Source organism: Scomber scombrus, chromosome 16 (assembly GCF_963691925.1).
Source record: "Scomber scombrus chromosome 16, fScoSco1.1, whole genome shotgun sequence".
Classification (NCBI taxonomy): Eukaryota; Metazoa; Chordata; class Actinopteri; order Scombriformes; family Scombridae; genus Scomber; species Scomber scombrus.
This window is the reverse complement of record NC_084985.1, coordinates 10414088-10432335: the sequence shown is the minus strand read 5'-3', so window position 1 is coordinate 10432335 and position 18248 is coordinate 10414088. Positions and strand designations below refer to the sequence as shown.

Genomic DNA, 18248 nt, shown 5'->3' with positions numbered 1-18248 from the left:
TCAGTCTATTCAATAATTTTGAGATATTTTGAAGGGTAAGTGTAAACTTTGCTTTGCTGGTAGGGCTTCAGGCAAAGACAAGGATCACCAAAGTCATTAGGATTAATCTGACAGGCTTCATGTGTATCTGTACAAAAGTTCATTATAGTCCATCCAGTAGATGTTGAGATATTTCAGCCTATATGTGGACCCTTGGCTAGCATACCTCAAAATGTCTGTCACATGGTTTAAAAAGGATCAGACTTTCAGACTCTGTCCCATGTTGGCAAATTCAGCATTAACTTACAGACCAGGGATTATTTGTTAAACTATGTAAGGACTAAAGTTTCATGGCTTGAAATTTACAGAACTTCTTGCCTCATTCTAGAAAAAAACCCACCTCCATCATGTCACTCCTCACCCACCTGTTGGCGTGTCTGTTCGGTATGGGCTCCTGGGTGTCCATCAATGGCTTGTGGGTGGAGTTGCCCCTCATTGTGCCCAAGATCCCTGAGGGCTGGTACCTGCCCTCTTACCTCTCCGTCCTCATCCAAATGGCCAACATTGGGCCACTCTTCGTCACTCTGATGCATCACTTCCGGCCAGGCGCCCTGAACGAGGTGGCCGTCATATATGTGATCATTGCCCTGGGAACTGTGGCCAGTTTCCTGTTAGGTTTCTTCTGGAAGGAGACTGTTGTGGTGGCAGGTGCGCCCCGCAGTGTATCTCTACTTGTCCTAACGTTCTTCCTCGCTGCTGTTGACTGCACTTCTTCCGTCACCTTCCTGCCCTTCATGATGCGTCTCAAGCCTCAGTATCTCACCACCTACTACATTGGAGAGGGTGTGAGTGGCCTGCTGCCTGCTATAGTGGCTTTGATTCAGGGTGTTGGGGTGGTCCACTGCATAAACAGCACTCAGTCTCTGAACCAGACCCTGAACCAGACCCTGAACAACTCCAGCAGCGCCCTGACCTTTGAACTCTCGGCCCAGTACCAGCCGGCCAACTTCTCAGCTGAGGTGTTTTTCTTCTTTTTGAGTGCCATGATGCTGGTGTGCCTGGTGGCCTTTCTGCTGCTGAACTACCACCCAACTGTGGCCAGGGAGCATCCTAATGGCCGATACACCAACGGAGTTAAAGAAAAATCTAAGAAAAACAGGAAGTGGGTTGAGCAGAAGCCCATGATGGAACCCTACAGGCCTACAAACCAAAGGCGTAAAAGCAGTTTTGGCACCGGTGCTTACAGCTGGATGCAGGTGTCTTACATCTTCGTGATCCTGGCTTGGGTTAACGCTCTGACCAACGTGGTACTTCCTTCGGTGCAATCCTACTCGTGCATGCCATATGGTAACAATGCCTATCACCTTTCAGCCACCATGTCTGCCGTGTCCAACCCTCTAGCCTGCTTCATCGCCTTGTTCTTCCCAATAAGGTCAGTGTGTTGTCTATTGGGGTGGAAAGCTTGGTACAAGGCAAGATACAGGACTAATAATACTTTAAAATAATGATAATAATTGATTAAATAAAACAAATTCCTCTTTTATTCCTCTGTTTTTTAATTTTATCTACATAGTTTGCAAATATTAGAATCTCTAATGCAAAATTAAATATTGATGAATGAATTCAATTCTCATTTCTCATGTTTTGAAAAAGATAAATTGCATTGTAAAAAAAAGACTGAAATATTGTCACTAAAATGGCAGATGTTTTTCTCATTTAATAGGAACTTCCTTGTTACTTTGAGTTTACCAGGCAACCAGCAAAAACTGCAACCTCGAACAACCACAAACTGCTGTTTTTACAATTGAACAAATAAAATAAAACGTGTTAATCGTGAGTTTTAGAGGTGCTGGAAAGCACATTTGTGTTGCTTTTGGACAGAGCTATTTCCCCCTGTTCCAGTCTTTATGCTAAGCTAAGCTAAATGTCTGCTGGCTTCATATTTACCATACAGACAAGACAGTGGTATCAATCCTCTCATTCATTTTATAGACTCGATAGCAAGAAAACAAATAGCTTATTTACCCAAATCGATCGAATTTGATCTATTGTTTTAAATGAAATAACTCAAAATTCTGTGTAAATAAATCATGGATTGGATAAATAATGTCAGTCTTTAAACCTTACTGAAGTGATCAATGTCTTCATAAAGATAAAGTGCAAACTGACAGAACTTGGAGTTCTTCGGCTGACCATAAACCAGCTTCACACAAACTGATTTTACATTCCTGGATAAGACATTTTTAAAAGACTATAAATGTTTCCAGATTCAATTTTCAGGTAGAAGCTCAGACTTTTAACAGTTGTTAATGAATGACATTTAATATGTCACAAAAATGACTAATGCTACTATTTTAAGGCATAACTGATCAGATTTACTTACAGTAACATTGCAAAGCATTTTTCAGCCATAGATTGATTATTTCCATATGTTTGTTGTGCAAATGTTGTATCACATTTTTTTTTGTCCTGCTTTCTAAATTCAATAATACATCCATGCAGCCAAACACAATTATCTCTTAATTTTAAAACTAATTATCTCTCATTTCACAGGTCCCTGCTGTTCATGGGAGCCCTCACAGTGATTGGCAGTGGAATTGGAGCTTACATAATGGGAATGGCAGTACTGAGTCCATGTCCACTGCTGGTTAATGACAGCTCAGGTGATGTCATCATTGTGAGTGAACTATTTAACTTGATTTACTGAAATAATTCTTGTGGTCAGGGATGGTGAAACACTTCCTTAGAAAATAGTTGTTTTTTTTTGCCACAGAAATGTTAAGATGAAGTGTCAAAAGTCTTGAAATATGTAACACTCACCTTCCTCTCCTCCACAGGTGTTAGCCTGGATCATCTTTATTCTCACTCTGTCCTATGTGAAGGTGATTATTGGTGTGATCCTGCGTGATGAAGGCCACAGTGCCCTCGTGTGGTGTGGAGCTGTAGTGCAGTTAGGCTCTCTGCTGGGTGCTGTGACCATGTTTCCACTGGTCAGTGTGTACAATTACTTCTCATCAGGAGACCCATGCAACACAAAATGTCCCTAAATGAGGATGTTGTGCAGAAAGGACTGGAGGCAGGTACAAGAAAGGATGGACAGGTGTCCCTTCTTTTTTTTGAAACAAGATATTCAGAAAAGGAAATAATGTGATAAATCAGGTTTAAGCTTACTGTATGTTTTTTCAATAAAACAGGCACGCTAGTTTTTATTGAAGCCGCACTGACCATGTTGCTTTTAAATGTTCTTATATCAAACATGATAAAAATGTTGTAGATGAAGCAGTGAATGTACACTGTGATGAATGTATTAGTAGATGAAGTTTGGACCATGAGAGCACTAAAGGATGGGTACACATTTTTCCAAGTCTGTCTTAAAACTATATTCCAAATTAACACTGAAGTAGGTTCTTCTTGCTATAATCATTCCCCTTCTTCATGCTGACCATTAGAAGATTTCTTTCATAATGCATTTACAATGATGGGGGACTAAATCCACAGTTCTCCTTCTGTGAAAAAACGCATTAAAAAATGATCTGAAGCTAATATGAGCTAATAGATATCTTCCATCTTTAAAGATACCCACTCGATACAACATTTGCAAATAATATTACTGCAGTAATACCTTCATAACCCATCACTTATATTGAAAGCACATTTTAAGGGGATATTTAACCTCTGGCAGAGTTAATTTGGGCACCTGACCGTTGCTTCAAGACAGTCTTGAAAAATTGTGAACTTATCCTTTAAATGATAGATCCTTTAAATCTTAAAAAAGTATATGTGTTTGTACCATATAGTCAATGCTGCTATTGCAACTCTTAAAGTCCAAATGAAATCACATTTAATCATACTTCAATATGTTTTTTGTTTGTTTGTTTTTTTCAATTCATTGTTTATAGTTTTGTGTTATGAGAATGAAGAAAAATGTCTTTGGAAAAATATCATGAATGCTCCTTTTTGCATCAGATGCCTGTTTGATTGACATACTTACCTGCAGGTGTGTTTGTATACATCTTTTGGAAATACGTAGCCTACATATTTTCCCTTATTATTTTTGTCTGTCTTTGTCCCCATTAACTTTCATGGATTTTTATCTAGTTTGATTTTCCAGAGACTTTTCACGTGTCAGCCATCAGTCTTCATATAAGGCCTTTCAAATAAGGCCATAAAACCCTCATTGAATGGCACCTTGATTCCCACATGCCTTTTTTGTCTCAATGACTGGAGGCAAATTATTTTAGTGTGAAATCATAATTTATGAAGTATTTGGACTGGAGGTTGCACTTTTTTTGGGGGATCTGATCTAAACCTTTTGGTGCTTCAATCTAAAATCTCACCTATGGCAACAACACAGTCGAGGCCTGTATATGACTGTTAATTAAGTGTGTTGAGGATAACAACATCTGTTACAATTGACTCCATCTGACAAGTGTGGCATGTCAAAAGTGCTTATATTGTATTGTAGAAATGAAGGATTTGTAATACAATTATTCCTTTTTTATTTACATGTATTATAATCATATTGTTAACTGTATGATATCACATTACACAATAAAGATATAATCCCCACATGTTGCCTCTTTTCTAACATGACGATCTGACTGGACTCAAACTGGACAATCAGACATCAGAGAATAAAGAACGTTACAAGCAAAGATTTTTTCAGATAGCAATATAATAGATATGATACATAAATAAACACATACTGAATAAATAATTAAATAAATGAAGTTAGTAAGTTAGTTAATTAAAGTAACTCACAATCCATTGAACACATACATCCAAAGACAATGAAAAAATCAAATCATTAAGCTTTTGTACTTTGCCTGCTTGCAGCTTTCTTTAAACAACACAAGGTGTCTCTGTAGTGGTGAGTCAGTCATTATTGAGTTTATTATTGTTAAGTGCACAACTTTACAATAATAAACTCACAATACATTACATGGCCAAAAGTGCTGTGCTTTGTGATTTAATCCAAATTTGATTTATTCTCTTCTACATTTTTATTAATTCTCTTTTGTCTTTGTCTTTGTATTTTGATTGTAATTGTCATCCACATCCATTGACCTGACTTGAAAAGTATGTGGACTCGCAAACATTACAATCATATGTGATTGTTCTACATCTCATTCACAAGCATGTAAATGGGAGTATCCACATATTTCTGGCCATGTATTTATTGAGTATGTTTAACCTTTAGACAATGTTTCATGTTGTGACTACAGCACAAACTAAAATCTGTCTTGCATATGTGTCTTTTTGTCATATAATTTAATTCTAAAGAATACCAATACAAACACACCCTATTTTCATATTTACATCACCACAGACAGACATGGCAAATGGAGAAAAAAAGGCATCCTCTAAATTTACATAACATTTTCATATGATGGTATGTTAGGTTTACCACACTCTTTATATATATATATATATATATATATATATATATATATATATATATATATATATATATATATATATATATATATATATATATATATATATATATATATTGCAAAGGCACTAAAGCATAAATTATATATATATATATATAATTTACATTTTGGCAGCAGAGACAGAGCTCTTCTTGGGGCAGGAACCTGCTAAATTTATGAAATATCTCAACCAATGAGATTATTTCATCATCTAAAAAGTTATTATTACGCCCAAATGTCCATCCTCTACTACAGGGTTTGCTTCAATGTCTATATTATATATATATTTTCACATTTTACAATCAACGTTTCTTATTTTTCAGCCATAATTATGTAAGATAGAGATGTTGTTACAGGGCTGAATTCACACAAATCATCTTAACTAAGAATTCAAGTGATGGAAATAAGATGTGTGTAACAGCGAGGTGGAGAGTTGTTCCGCATTGTCTCCATTGGTAGAAATAATCAATGAAAATCTGAATCTCATTTTATGCAGGGAAACAACTTCCCTTGGGTGGAGAGGTAAAACACTGGATGCACAACACTCGCAGCAGACAACAAGAATATACATGTAGGTATAACAAAACAGTTAAACTCATATTCCCTCAAATATTTTAACCTTTGCAGGAATGTCACTGGAATGTAAAAAAACATGATGATGGCCGAAGTGGCACAGACAGTTTTGAAGGCACGTCTCTTGATAGGATGCATCTTGTCTCTCCCTGGGCCAGCATGCTTTAGTGCCTTTGCAATACTGACACTGCATTTCGCCATTACTGCAATCATGCAAATCATTATAAAAATTGGGATACTTTTTAGCACATTCTCTATAAGAGAGGATTCAACGTCGTCAACAAAAGCACTTGCAAAAGCAGTGGGAACAGAAAAGAGCCACACTGTCCCGGCACAAACCTCCCTGCATCTGTACTTCTTCAACAGAGGATAAGATGTGGGACGAGTCACAGCAACATATCTTTCTATGCAAATAAAAGACAAACTCATTGGCCCCCCAATTTGTGCGTACACAAACAAAAACTTGAGGATGTTTTCCTGGGCGTGTGGCAGCAAAAAAAGCACATACAAATGCAAGATGAGCATGAAGTACTCCAAGTTGAGGAAGAGAGCTAAATTGCAATTCAGGATATCTGTAGTCTTCTTAGCTGTGAGGACGATCCACAGCAGTCTGACAATCACTGGCTGTCCCACAAGGAGAGTGCAAATGTCGATCACTGAGAGAAACACAACCTGGCCCTGTCCACACCCAGCCGACTCAGGTTGGCTGGAGTTGAGCATGATTTGGGTGAACATATTCTCCATCTTACCAGACTGTGGTTCAGAGCTAGAAGAAATAAAACTGTCACATAACGATTAATGTAAAAGCAAACAGAGCTGCAGATAACAGATAAATACAGAAACACATACAGATACAGTGACAAGAGTTGTAACTTTGTAATTTTTAGCATAGCATTATTCTATATAATTTGACTCATTCTCCTCTAATTGGTAATAAAAAAATATTTCAATGCAATATTATTAATGATTTTCTAGCACAAATAAACTTCTTTAAAGGCAAGTATGTTGACCCAAGAAAAAGTAGAGCCGATCACTGCACTAGAATTTTTAAAAAAAGAATTAATTCTTGAAGAAATTATTAAAACTGCTTGCTTTGAGAAATAACAGTAACTGCTCTATCTGGCAGCCAATTTTTGCTTGTTTTGAGAAAGTAATATTTATGGAACTAAATTATATGTCAAGAAACATAACAAAACACTTTTGTTGTAGCAGACAAAATAAACACTAACCTAAGTTTACATATAGACATATACCACAATAAATTAAATATTATATTCTCATTGTACACATATGCAATTACACACATAATCATACAGTTAAATCAGTTAAATCAACACTTATGCAGCCAGTGCTTACCAGGTGTGTTCAGCTGATGTTTGAAAAACAATGACCAGCAGATTACTCTAATTGCTGAGTAGAAGAGGCACAATTTTCCTACAAGATGTAAAACAGGTGCGAGCCAACCAAGCAAAACCAACAAACTCTCAGTCAAACACGTCCTAATTTTCATAATAGCAGAGTTTCGGTGTCAGTGGCGGTTAAAGGCTATGACAGGGGGGAAAAAATCTTTCATAAGCGCTTGTCAGTGTGACATTCAGTCCATAATTAAAGTTAGGCAGAAATTGTGGAGACCTCATGGTGTCAGTGTGCACCATAACTTTCACCCACAGCCACTGGAGAAGCACTGAACAGCTCACTTTATATTACATAATATAATATAATATGATATAATATAATATATGTAACAGACTACAAATCAGATATAAGATTGTATCTGTCTGGAATTATTGATCATGAAGATGTAGGACAAGTGTTTCAGTTGTGAGATGAAAGCTTTTTAACTGATATAGATCTTTAATGAAAGGGTGAACTCTGTGGATGCAGGGATGAGTAATGTGTGCTGTTGATGGATGTGAGATTGATTTCTGTTTTAGAGCTATAGCAGAATCAAAAAGCAATTTGTTTCTGTTGGAATTCTTTGTAAGGGGAGACTTTTTTTTCCTTCTTTCTTTCTTTTTTCTTTGGGATATCAAATATTTCAGTATTGGTTCTTTTTTCCCTGACTGCTTTCATTTGGAAACACTTAAGTTATCTCTACTCACAAAAAGGAGACGCAAGTTCTTTTTTTTTACATTCAATTTTGTTTTCATTGCATATCTTATTTCTTAATTTTATGTACCTTTTTTGAATTGTGAATTTTTACATTATTTTTCCTCACATTCTTTTTGTGCACTTTTTAATATGCTTAATAAACCTTTCACTTAAAAATCAAGTACAGTTTGTTGGCTTTAATGATCCAAACACTTTTACAGTGACAACACCAACTAGCAAGAATTTACTGAATATACTGAACTACTTTAAATCCTCTACTTTACATCAGTAACACCAGTGTACTGTCTCAGGGTTAAAAAAGGTGATTTTAAAGGACTTTTCTGGTGTTTTTAAAGGTTTTAGCTCCGTACAAACCATTATATTTCTTCTGAATATATTCAAAAGCATGATATACAGTTTAATGGATACATTTCTACTACAGTACTGTTCCAGGCAGCCTTTGGGTTTTGTTTATTTTTAACAAGATATAATAATAAATTTGAAATCCCAAGAAACCAGCTTTGTACGTGATATGTAACATGGAAAACACCTGGTATTGTTCTGATGTGAAATCCTCCCCACTGCAGCTGTGACTATGTCTGGAGATGATGAGTATAAATTTACACTCCAGATTAGGCAGAAACAGGATGCAATTTTTCCATAAACACAAAATGGTTGGCATAATAGACTGCATTTTGTGTAGTTGATGATGATATACACGGTCGCCCATAAAGCTGGAATAATTTTGTTTTCAGACACATTCCTCTTTTTAATTCTTATTTATACACATCAGTAATCACCTTTGACCAGGTGCAATGAGATTGATCAATACAATTTTGAGAATATATACACTTTATCTATCAAGAATAAATCACGTTTTCACAATCATTTCATGGAAAGAGGTAACAAATATTTTATTACAATATCATGGGCGACCGTGTAGTTGATTGCAGGAGAACCTTAACAGGTAAGTTATAGTGTTATTTTACAATCTCTGCTTCCCTCCTGAAAACGTTCTATTATAATGTGATGACGCACTCATTTCTAACCCTGTTTATAGTAAGACACGGATTATACGAATGAAAGAGATGAAGGCTTATTTATTGACAAATACACAAAATAAAACACAAAGCAGAATTATGAGTTGTAGACTAACAATAACCTCCTCAGTAAACATTTCAGTATGGCTTTTTTCATGCCCTTCAGTTACATGGATTAAGACTCATAAATACATACAAAAGTGTGGGAACTGTGTGTGTAAGCCCATTAAAATTTTGCGGTAAGAGCACAAAACAAATTAGTACATAAACCACAGTATGCAGGTAACCATGTAAAAGAAGCTGTATGATAAACATGAATAAACAAAGCACATGCTAAGAGAATAAATATGGAAAAAATACAAAAACAAAGAATTTGTACTTGTATTGCTGTTCACCGTCGTTACGTATTCTTTGGACAACGGTGAATGTTGACGTTCTTTTAGAGACTAACGCTACCTGCATGTTGCATAGCTTCCAGGGTGTAATAATAGTCAAGCTTTGTCAAAACTGAGATGATTTCTTTCTTTGATAGAAGTCCAACCAGTATTACTGTAGCCAACAGTTTACTCCAAAGTTCATGTCATCGAGTCAGTATGCAGTCTGTATTGTTTATGTGTAGAAAATGACTTCCTGTGCCTACACATAGTTTTGTTTGCATAAAGGCATGAGAACTGAACTGAGAAGTTTTGCCACTGCTGTGTGAGTTAAAGTGACAGAGCCGTGTTGCCTGAATGGATTAACAAACAATACCACAGGTTTAATGGTTAAGTGCTTATTGTTGATTGAATGTGAATACAGAAAAAAAGTATTCTGTTTTTATTCATCCTAAAGGGGACATATTATGCTTTTTGTGATATACTGTAATTTATGTACTGTTATGATGTTGGTTATGATTTAGAGAAAGGCTGAGAAGAGAAACAGATGATGGCACAAATGATTGATTGATTGATATGATGTCGAATGAATGTCTATGTTAAACATGGTCAAAGTTCCAAAAATTAAGGTTAAATTACGTAAAAAAGGCTCCCTTCAAGTCAAAAGCCAGGGCTTCAACTTGCTCTAAACGCTTTGTTCCCAACATATTTTTCTACCTTGCCGACAAACTGATGTCTGCTCGTCACGCATGCCTATAAACGGCCGTCTGCTCCGTAACCTTTGTGGAAATCTCCCAGGATAGAGTGGGCTCATCAGGAGGGGGGCCTTAAAGAGACAGGAGTTAAAACTGCCTGTTTCAGACAGAGGCTGAACTGAGGGGTTGCATAAAGGGTCAATATGAGTTAAATGAGGATTATTTTTTAACTGTAGTTCATGCAGAAATATTCCAGTAGAGCCCCAAATAAAAAATATAGAGCTGTAAATGTGCATAATATGTCCCCTTTAACTTAATCTCTCTAAACAAATATCCAAATGGAAATACAAACCAAATATGATTTAAAGTGAGACTTTGCAATTGTTAAAAGAAGAAATAACACATTTTTCCTTTTACAAATGAAAAGTTGACCTCATTAGAAATAAAATGTATCTTTGATGAGTTAAACACATAGAGGGGTTTTGCTGTTACAACCGTACTTGGTCTGGTATGACCAGTAGCTTATAGTGGCTAATTTGGATAGATCTTACTGTGTAACAAACATTGCTTAGTCAGCTCACTGATTTTAAGACTCCTCTCTACTTGTGCTACTATTACACTATCTTTTAGCTTTTACACTATCCCATAATTGCCACTTATGTCCAAAATAGTCCCTGTTCAGCAAAAGCTACATAGATTTGATTTTAAAAAAAAGATCTTCAATTTTACATTTTGAGGTTGAACTTGTTAAGTCAAATGTTCTGCTTCCAGTCAAAAAGGCACTTTTCTTTTAAAGTGTCCCTCTGTAAAGCCAGATATGCAAACTGAAGCACTACAAATACTGTATATACAAATTACATAATTCATAGGCACTGAATCATTTACAAACTGCAGCAAAAGAGATACATATATATATAAAACAATGCTTGGTCCTCTAAAAGCATATTTGTTGTGGGGTTGAGGGTGGCAGGTTTGGTTGCTACATGATCAATTTACACATCTTAAAAAAGTCAGTCATGTGATTTACTCCTTGGATAAATTCTGTGTAAAGGCATTATATATGAAAAAAACAAGGCACACGTTGGACCCTGGTCATCTGGACAATACATTTACATTTGTTCTCCTTGCATTTCCTGTTGTTGCTTCCTGCAGGCTGTAGTCCAAGCATGCACAACATAGTGTCAGTTCTGTTTGGCGTTTCCCTTTTTTTTTTTTTTTTTGAGGGGGGGCAGGGTTTCCTGTGTCAGTTTTGGTGGTGACGGGAAACTATGCGTGGCTGTGGACGGAGATGCTTGACAGGTCGTTTCTGATTATCTCATTGACTGCAAAAGAAAAGAGAGAAAACGATGGTCAGTATGTCAGTATTACTTTCCGCTTACTTCACTCAAGACAACAACAACACAGAATACAACGGGATTCAAACATAAAGTCTCACAAAGTGTCAATAGTCTCGATCTGAAAAAATCCTCTTGATTCAGCTTTTTTCCCTTTTCTTTGATTTCTTTTATTCAAGTGACTTAGGTCATGGCTACAGAGAATAAGTCCCAAAGTATTACTTCCCATTTGCAATGTGAAGAAATATGTAACACACTGCATGTAACTTCTTTTTTATGGGTTTGTAATTATAATTCTGTTGTGTATATAAATAGTGAATCATAGAGTCTTCAGTTTGTGTAAATGTTCTTGAGTATGTTGTTGTATGCGTGTGTAACTATGTATCTGTATGTATAAGTAAGTACATTTATAGTATTAATATATAGTATATGGCTTGATACATATACTATATATATATATATACTGTATATTAATAGAAAGTTGATCGCACACAAAATAATCTGCATAAATTGATTTATTTTTTTGGCAGTGCAACAAGTTGCCAACACAACACTGATTTATTATGACCTTTTTATGTATTATATGGCTAAAATGTTAGCAGCAGGCATGGAAATGCGTTCATTAAAAGTCATGTTTTTGTGCCCCTATGGACATAAATCCAATAGTCACTCTCCTTTTAGCTCGGTTTTGGTCTCAACCACCTCCTGAGAGAAATATCCCTCTTTACCTGCCTGCTGTGTCTGGAAACAACACTGATGATTGTGATGAGAGTGAAACAAAAGAGTGAAATTGCCGCCCAGTAAATCAAAACAAAGAGATTGAGAGTTGTATGATAATTATCTGTGGGTTCATCATTAGAAGCAACACCTTTCACATTACACACACCTTTTTTTCCATTGTAAATGTGAAAATGTATTAGTGTGGCCTTAAAGGTAATATTTTCCACCAGTGTGAATTAAATTCTCTGACCTATTTAGGACCTGTTATTTCCTTGGAGTCAACTTAATATAATCACTTTATATCTAAAATCCCCAGACATTTCTTATCAAGAGAGATGATGCAACCTGCTGCTGTCCCTGAAGGATCCAGGTGCACTTGTTTATCTGTTTTTATCAGCTGTGTTCTTTGGCTGATGGAGGCAGATGATCTACGAGCAACTGAGCAAAGCTAAACAAGAAAAATACATTGATATTAATGCACTGATAACAGAGAAAGCAGCATTTTTCCCCTCACTAAAGGGGTTTGAGACATTTCATTTTTCATGAGCTTTTACAGTTCTTATCTGTGAACTCATTTATTACTTTAAAGAAACAGGCTCCACAATTCCTCACTCTTTAATCAGCATCTCACATTTTTTTATTGTTATTTACTTTAAAAAAAAAGTTTTCATTTAAAGAAACACAACATACATACCTACATATACACACTCACTTGTGCATATCTAAATACGTACACATTTCTATCAAGCCATAAATATTCTGTGCTTAGAGGATGTAAGTATATTACTTATTACTACAAAATCAGTTCTTACAGCTGACACATAGGTAAGCCATTTTGACTAATCATTCATCAAAGATATCAATTTGAGTTCTTAGTTTAATTTCCTTTTTGGGAGGACTGTAATGAATTTCATGTAATTTGGATAAGATAATAAAAAAAATCCCAGATATTTTAGAGATTTCTTAACCCAGCCCATTTGATATTTGGATTGAAGATACCTAGAGGGGGGTTATAGTGAATATTAAGGACCTGAATGTTTTGCTTATTTAGTTCATGGCCTGTGTATGACCCGTATTCAGTCTTTTGGGCTTGAGAAATACACAAGAATATCATCTGCAAATAAGGTCAGTTTTTGTTCCCCTGCTGCCATTTTAATACCTTTAATCATGTTGTTCTGTCTAATCTATTGTGCCAGTGGTTCAATGAAAATCATGAATAGGAGTGGACCTAACGGGCAGCCCTGTCTTGTGGATCTCTGTAACAGAAAAGAATCAGTGAGCTTGCCATTGATTTTCCATCTAGCTATCCGCCTGCTTTATAGGGCTTCTGATGTCTTAATGATTACTTGGATAAACCCAAAATTCTCCACAACATTTAGTAAGAATTTCCATCTAACAGAATCAAAAGCTTTTTCAGCATCTAAACTTATCAGCATAGCCTGTATTTTATTGTGATTTATATACCTAATCATTTGTAAAGATCTTCTAATGTTATCATGAGTCTAATGTGACAGAACAAATCCTCTCTGGTCCATATTGATTATTTTTCAGGGAAAATGTTTTCAAGTCTTTTGGCAATGATTTAAATAAACAATTTGTAATGAAGGTTTAGCACAATAATTGGTCTGTAGTTTGTACAGTCTAATTTATCTTTCCCTTCCTTAGGTATAACTGAAATAATCACTTCTTTCCACGAAGCTGGAGTTTCCCCTCTTGTCAAAACCCAGTTAAGCGTTCTTGGTAAAATAGGTGTTAGAGCCTCTTTCAGACTTTTATACCACATATAGTGAATCAATCTGTGCACAGAGGTTTGTTAGCTTTCAGCGGAGTAAATTTCCTCTTTTGTTATCTGTGAGATTAGTGCTTTATTTTGATCTTCTATAAGGGTTGGGAATTTTAATTACTGAAATACCGTCTCTATCATCTGGTCATTTTCAACCAGCTCGAAGTATGTATGTTTTAGTGTCAAAAAATACCAATTTCCCAAGCCCTACTAAAAACGTTTTCCCATGTTTCCTACCTGACATAAGTTTCTATATAATGATGTTGTTAGATATAAGCCAATATAAAACCCCTAGCTCGCCTAACCAGTAGCCACAGAGAAAGATTGAGCGCTTACTGTTGCTGCTGCTCTGCTAAACATGGTAATCTACACACAGACAGAGCAGTCACTGTTGCTGCCGCGCAACGTTTGAAAAACAAACCCTGAACTCTCCTCCGACCATTAACCGGCTCCAGATCAGAGCAGAATCCGATGTGAATTGCAGGAGTTATTAGTCCCAAAGCTCCAGCTGTGCTCCCAACTCTCTCCTCCAGAGTTCCTGGCACTAAGCTGCTGTCTGTCACTCTGCTCCTTCCAGTGCATTTATAAATCTCATACTCAGTGCTGCGACATTGCTCATAGTACATCTGAACAGTTTCTTGTGCTTTGACATAGAGCAGGTAAGTATGTTAGGTAGACATTGCCAGCAAATTGCTTGTGTGTGTGTGTGTGTGTGTGTGTGTGTGTGTGTGTGTATGTGTGTGTGTGTGTGTGTGTGTGTGTGTGTGTGTGTGTGTGTGTGTGTGTGTGTGTGTGTGTGTGTGTGTGTGTGTGTGTGTGTGTATGTATGTATGTGTGTGTTTATCAAGAGGGGTATTTTTTGCTAATGGCTGTATGGGCGTTTCCATATTAACAACCAGGAAAAAAATGCAGTTGTCCTTTAAATCTGATTGATACGTAAATAAATACGCATCCATCCTGAATATGACTTCATCGAAAGTCCAGCTTCTCACATTTTTAATCAGCTTATAGATTCAGAGCCCTTTTGCAGCTCTAAGAAAGATGAGAAATGTGAGAGGGGAAGGGGAACACCCCTGGAGCCGGCCCGAGAAACTGAGCCAGCCGGCCTAGGGAGGAATTCCCTCTGACTGGACGCAGCCGAGTCTGGAAAAGCAGCCTGGAAACCTGAGATTCCCCTTCAAACAATGGACTGACTTTTTTTTAACGTTTATTTTCATCGCAGGCAGTGGTGCAGCCCTTCCCTAAGTGACCCAACATTGGCACTGCTGCTTCCTACCAGAAATACCACTCACTTCCTATCACGAAAAAGATGGCGAGGTGTACGTGCCTCGCAAAAATTCCACAGAAAGAAAATCTTGAGTTGTTTTGATGTGCGCAGGAGGCTACCATGGTGAAAAACAAAATATAATAGCATCATCATCATCATCTTAAGATAATAGAAAAACAACTGAGGAAGAACTCAAAATAGCACAAACTACTACCTATTATATAATGCGAAGGTTTCTACATATTAAATCCCCTGAATTCTGACTGGAGCTGTTAAAAATTAACCGAGCATGTAAAGAGTGATACGTCACACTCACAGGATTTGAGTCATCTAAACATGAACTTAATGAGTCTGGCTAGCTGATTGACTGTTATTAATAAAGGAACAGGAAGATCTATTGAGAGGTTTGATAACTGCAGACCAGGAGTGATCTCACATGAATGTGTCACACAAACACATGGACACATTGAACCTATTATGTGACTATGAGGACAGGGTGCGATTCACAGCAGTGCGTCTTTGTGAAGGACTTGGCAGCGGGCAAGATACCCGTCAAGGCAGCGGTGACATTTATATTCAGGTGCTCTAAATCACTTTCTCTTGATTTAGCTGAGGGCCAAGAAAGGGATGAACTCATCAATCAGGTTCAAAACATTATTCTTAGAGGACCAACTTATACATTTTGCATGTTTTATCCCACTCACAACATGTGATGTATACTATAATAAAAGATTTTAGAACTTGAAGTGACTCCTTAAAGGTCCTGAAATTTATGTTTTCAAGCTTTTTAATATTTATGGTAGGGTGCTACATGAGCACATTTTCTGATAACAGATTTTGTGATGACAATGAGATATTTTTGTTTTTGTCATTTTATCTTTGCTCTGCTCATTATTTTTTTTAAGTTTAAGACGATGTTATATATTCCTATTAATCAATCAGAGTTTGCTCTAAATAAATAAAAATGTAAAAACACTGGAATTGTTTACTTACTGGGTATCTGTCAATCAAATCTGATTAAATAACACTTGTGCAGTCCTGATGGAGATTAGGTGAGATTTGACTGTTATTATTATTATTTAACCATGAAAATTTAAATATATAGAATAATATTTTCATAACAGTGAATATCTTATCACTATTGTGTTAGTTTGTCAAAGTGTTAATAAGTCTGACTGTTATGAAGAATTGGTAATGGTGCATTCAGGGACCATCAGACATCAGACATGTAAAATAAAACCCTTTTAGGACAAGAGGACAATTAACTGTAAAAATTAATAAACCTAAAAAGGTTTAGGTCAATTTTAAACAACAAAGATCATGAGCACAACTGTACTGTTATTCACCAACTGACTCGCAATTTTTGATTGTCCCTTAACGCACCATCAAGGGGAATTTAAAAATGCTTTCACATTGAAGCAGCTTTATCACACAACAATAAAGCAACTTTGATTAATAATAACAATCTCAAGCAAGTTTCGGGTCTTTGCAATTGGACGTTGCTTGTGTACTTAAACAGCTATTCCCATAAGAGTAAAAAAATCTACCTAAAAACTTGTAGTGTACTATTTTTTCTTGTATTTTATAGGTAATAGACATGCAAAACATGCAAAGGCACTGGTTTTGACCATCAATTTTTTATCTGCGCAATACATCATGTACAGTGTACAAATCCTTGCAGTTGAGAAATCTCCTTCCTATGAGACTTGACTGAACGTTAGACTCGTTAAACTCCCCCGACTTTAGTTTTTGTATCTTCAGGATTGGTTGCAACTCTGTAAACAGTAAGATCAGAAGGGTCAATTTTTCTGTGTATATGGTAATGCAAGATGCCTTTTAACATCAGGATAGCATGCTGCCACCAGCCATGTGAATGTGAGAATATGACCAATATTACCAGAAGACATACTTGAACTTGAAGAAATAAACAGTAAAACCTCATCTCCACCCTCCTACAGTCTATCGTTCCGCTGCCATGTGTGCTCTTCCCGGCCCAGACTGAACCGACTGACCTCCTCTCCTCTATTTGATCTGGCTTTGACCTTCTGAGCATCTGGAGGTGGAAGGATATAATCGTTGAGTTCAAAACCTCAAGGGACGTTATTACACCAACTTCTCAATGCGCACATCAAGCCAGGACAGCGGCTGTAAATTCAGGACATCAAGACATCGTCAGACCTCCACATCATCACCTGTCCGGTTACTTTTAAAACCACGGGTGAATTATGGCGTTCAGATATTTTTCCTTACGCATCTTTATGCACCACATGTGGAGGAATAGCTTTCACATAATAATGAAATGGTAAAAGACATATTTCAGTTGAATTAAACAGTAAAACTTTATCTTTTGTCTCACTGAGGCCACAACGTTTACTGTTTATGTGTCCGTTGCCATGGCCCACTTTTCATTGTGCCGCCACATTTGATGTGGAGGATCTAATTGAAAAAAAAAGTCAATCTATTGATCTCTAAGTGTGTTTACAACAAAGTCCTTAAAATAGGCCCAGCACCAGTGTGACATCTGTGTCATGTGGCTCTCTGGTCACATTGATTCGCTCAAGAGACAGTTAAGTGATAAAGATGCTTTAAACACATCAGCAGCCACAGTGAGCAGGATAATAATAATGAAAATCTCAGAGTCCTCCTTATTTTATTTAGGTTAAAGTCTTAGGTCTTAAATTTTGGGATTTTGATTTGATTTTGAGAAACCAAAGTAACTTTATAAAATATATACTTTGTGTAACCTTAAAAGAGATCATGTTCAGTCACTCTAAGGATCTCTATATTCAATTATTGAATTAAAATGAAAAAAAAATATTATAAAAACAGTAGAGAGATGAATCTCACAAGGCTCATATCATGGTTGTTCTGGAGGTTTTAATCATATCATATGATCTTCATCAGCAGAGGGAGTTTACCCAGTTGTCATGGATGATGGTGGATGTTCAAATTACAAT

At 36.4% G+C, this 18248-nt stretch overlaps 2 protein-coding genes across 3 annotated transcripts in view; one reads left to right on the top strand and one right to left on the bottom strand.

Moving 5' to 3' along the window:
- The first annotated feature begins 386 nt into the window (after nucleotides 1–386).
- si:ch73-196l6.5 (riboflavin transporter 2) lies at nucleotides 387–3169 on the top strand. 2 transcript variants are annotated; one of them, XM_062436209.1, is made up of 4 exons: nucleotides 387–1076; nucleotides 1143–1411; nucleotides 2533–2656; nucleotides 2817–3169. In XM_062436209.1, exons 1-4 carry the CDS (start codon nucleotides 387–389, stop codon nucleotides 3024–3026), a joined length of 1293 nt encoding a protein of 430 aa, XP_062292193.1. In that variant the 3' UTR covers nucleotides 3027–3169. The 2 variants fall into 2 exon arrangements, with proteins under 2 accessions (XP_062292193.1, XP_062292191.1); XM_062436207.1 differs by having other exon boundaries at nucleotides 387–1411.
- Nucleotides 3170–11417: 8248 nt separating this feature from the next.
- The window catches only part of nfatc1 (nuclear factor of activated T cells 1), a 40108-nt gene continuing 33277 nt past the window's right edge, over nucleotides 11418–18248 (bottom strand). The window contains exon 10 of the mRNA XM_062435896.1: nucleotides 11418–11509. Coding sequence (XP_062291880.1) covers nucleotides 11454–11509 — 56 coding nt within the window. The 3' untranslated portion in view covers nucleotides 11418–11453. The remainder of the gene's footprint in view (nucleotides 11510–18248) is intronic.

Bases quoted from the DNA above. Each gene is read 5' to 3' on its own strand.
- si:ch73-196l6.5 (XM_062436207.1), top strand. From the start codon at position 387: ATGTCACTCCTCACCCACCTGTTGGCGTGTCTGTTCGGTATGGGCTCC. The intron at 1,412-2,532 runs GTCAGTGTGTTG...CTCATTTCACAG, and splicing joins GCCTTGTTCTTCCCAATAAG to GTCCCTGCTGTTCATGGGAG. The intron at 2,657-2,816 runs GTGAGTGAACTA...TCTCCTCCACAG, and splicing joins GCTCAGGTGATGTCATCATT to GTGTTAGCCTGGATCATCTT.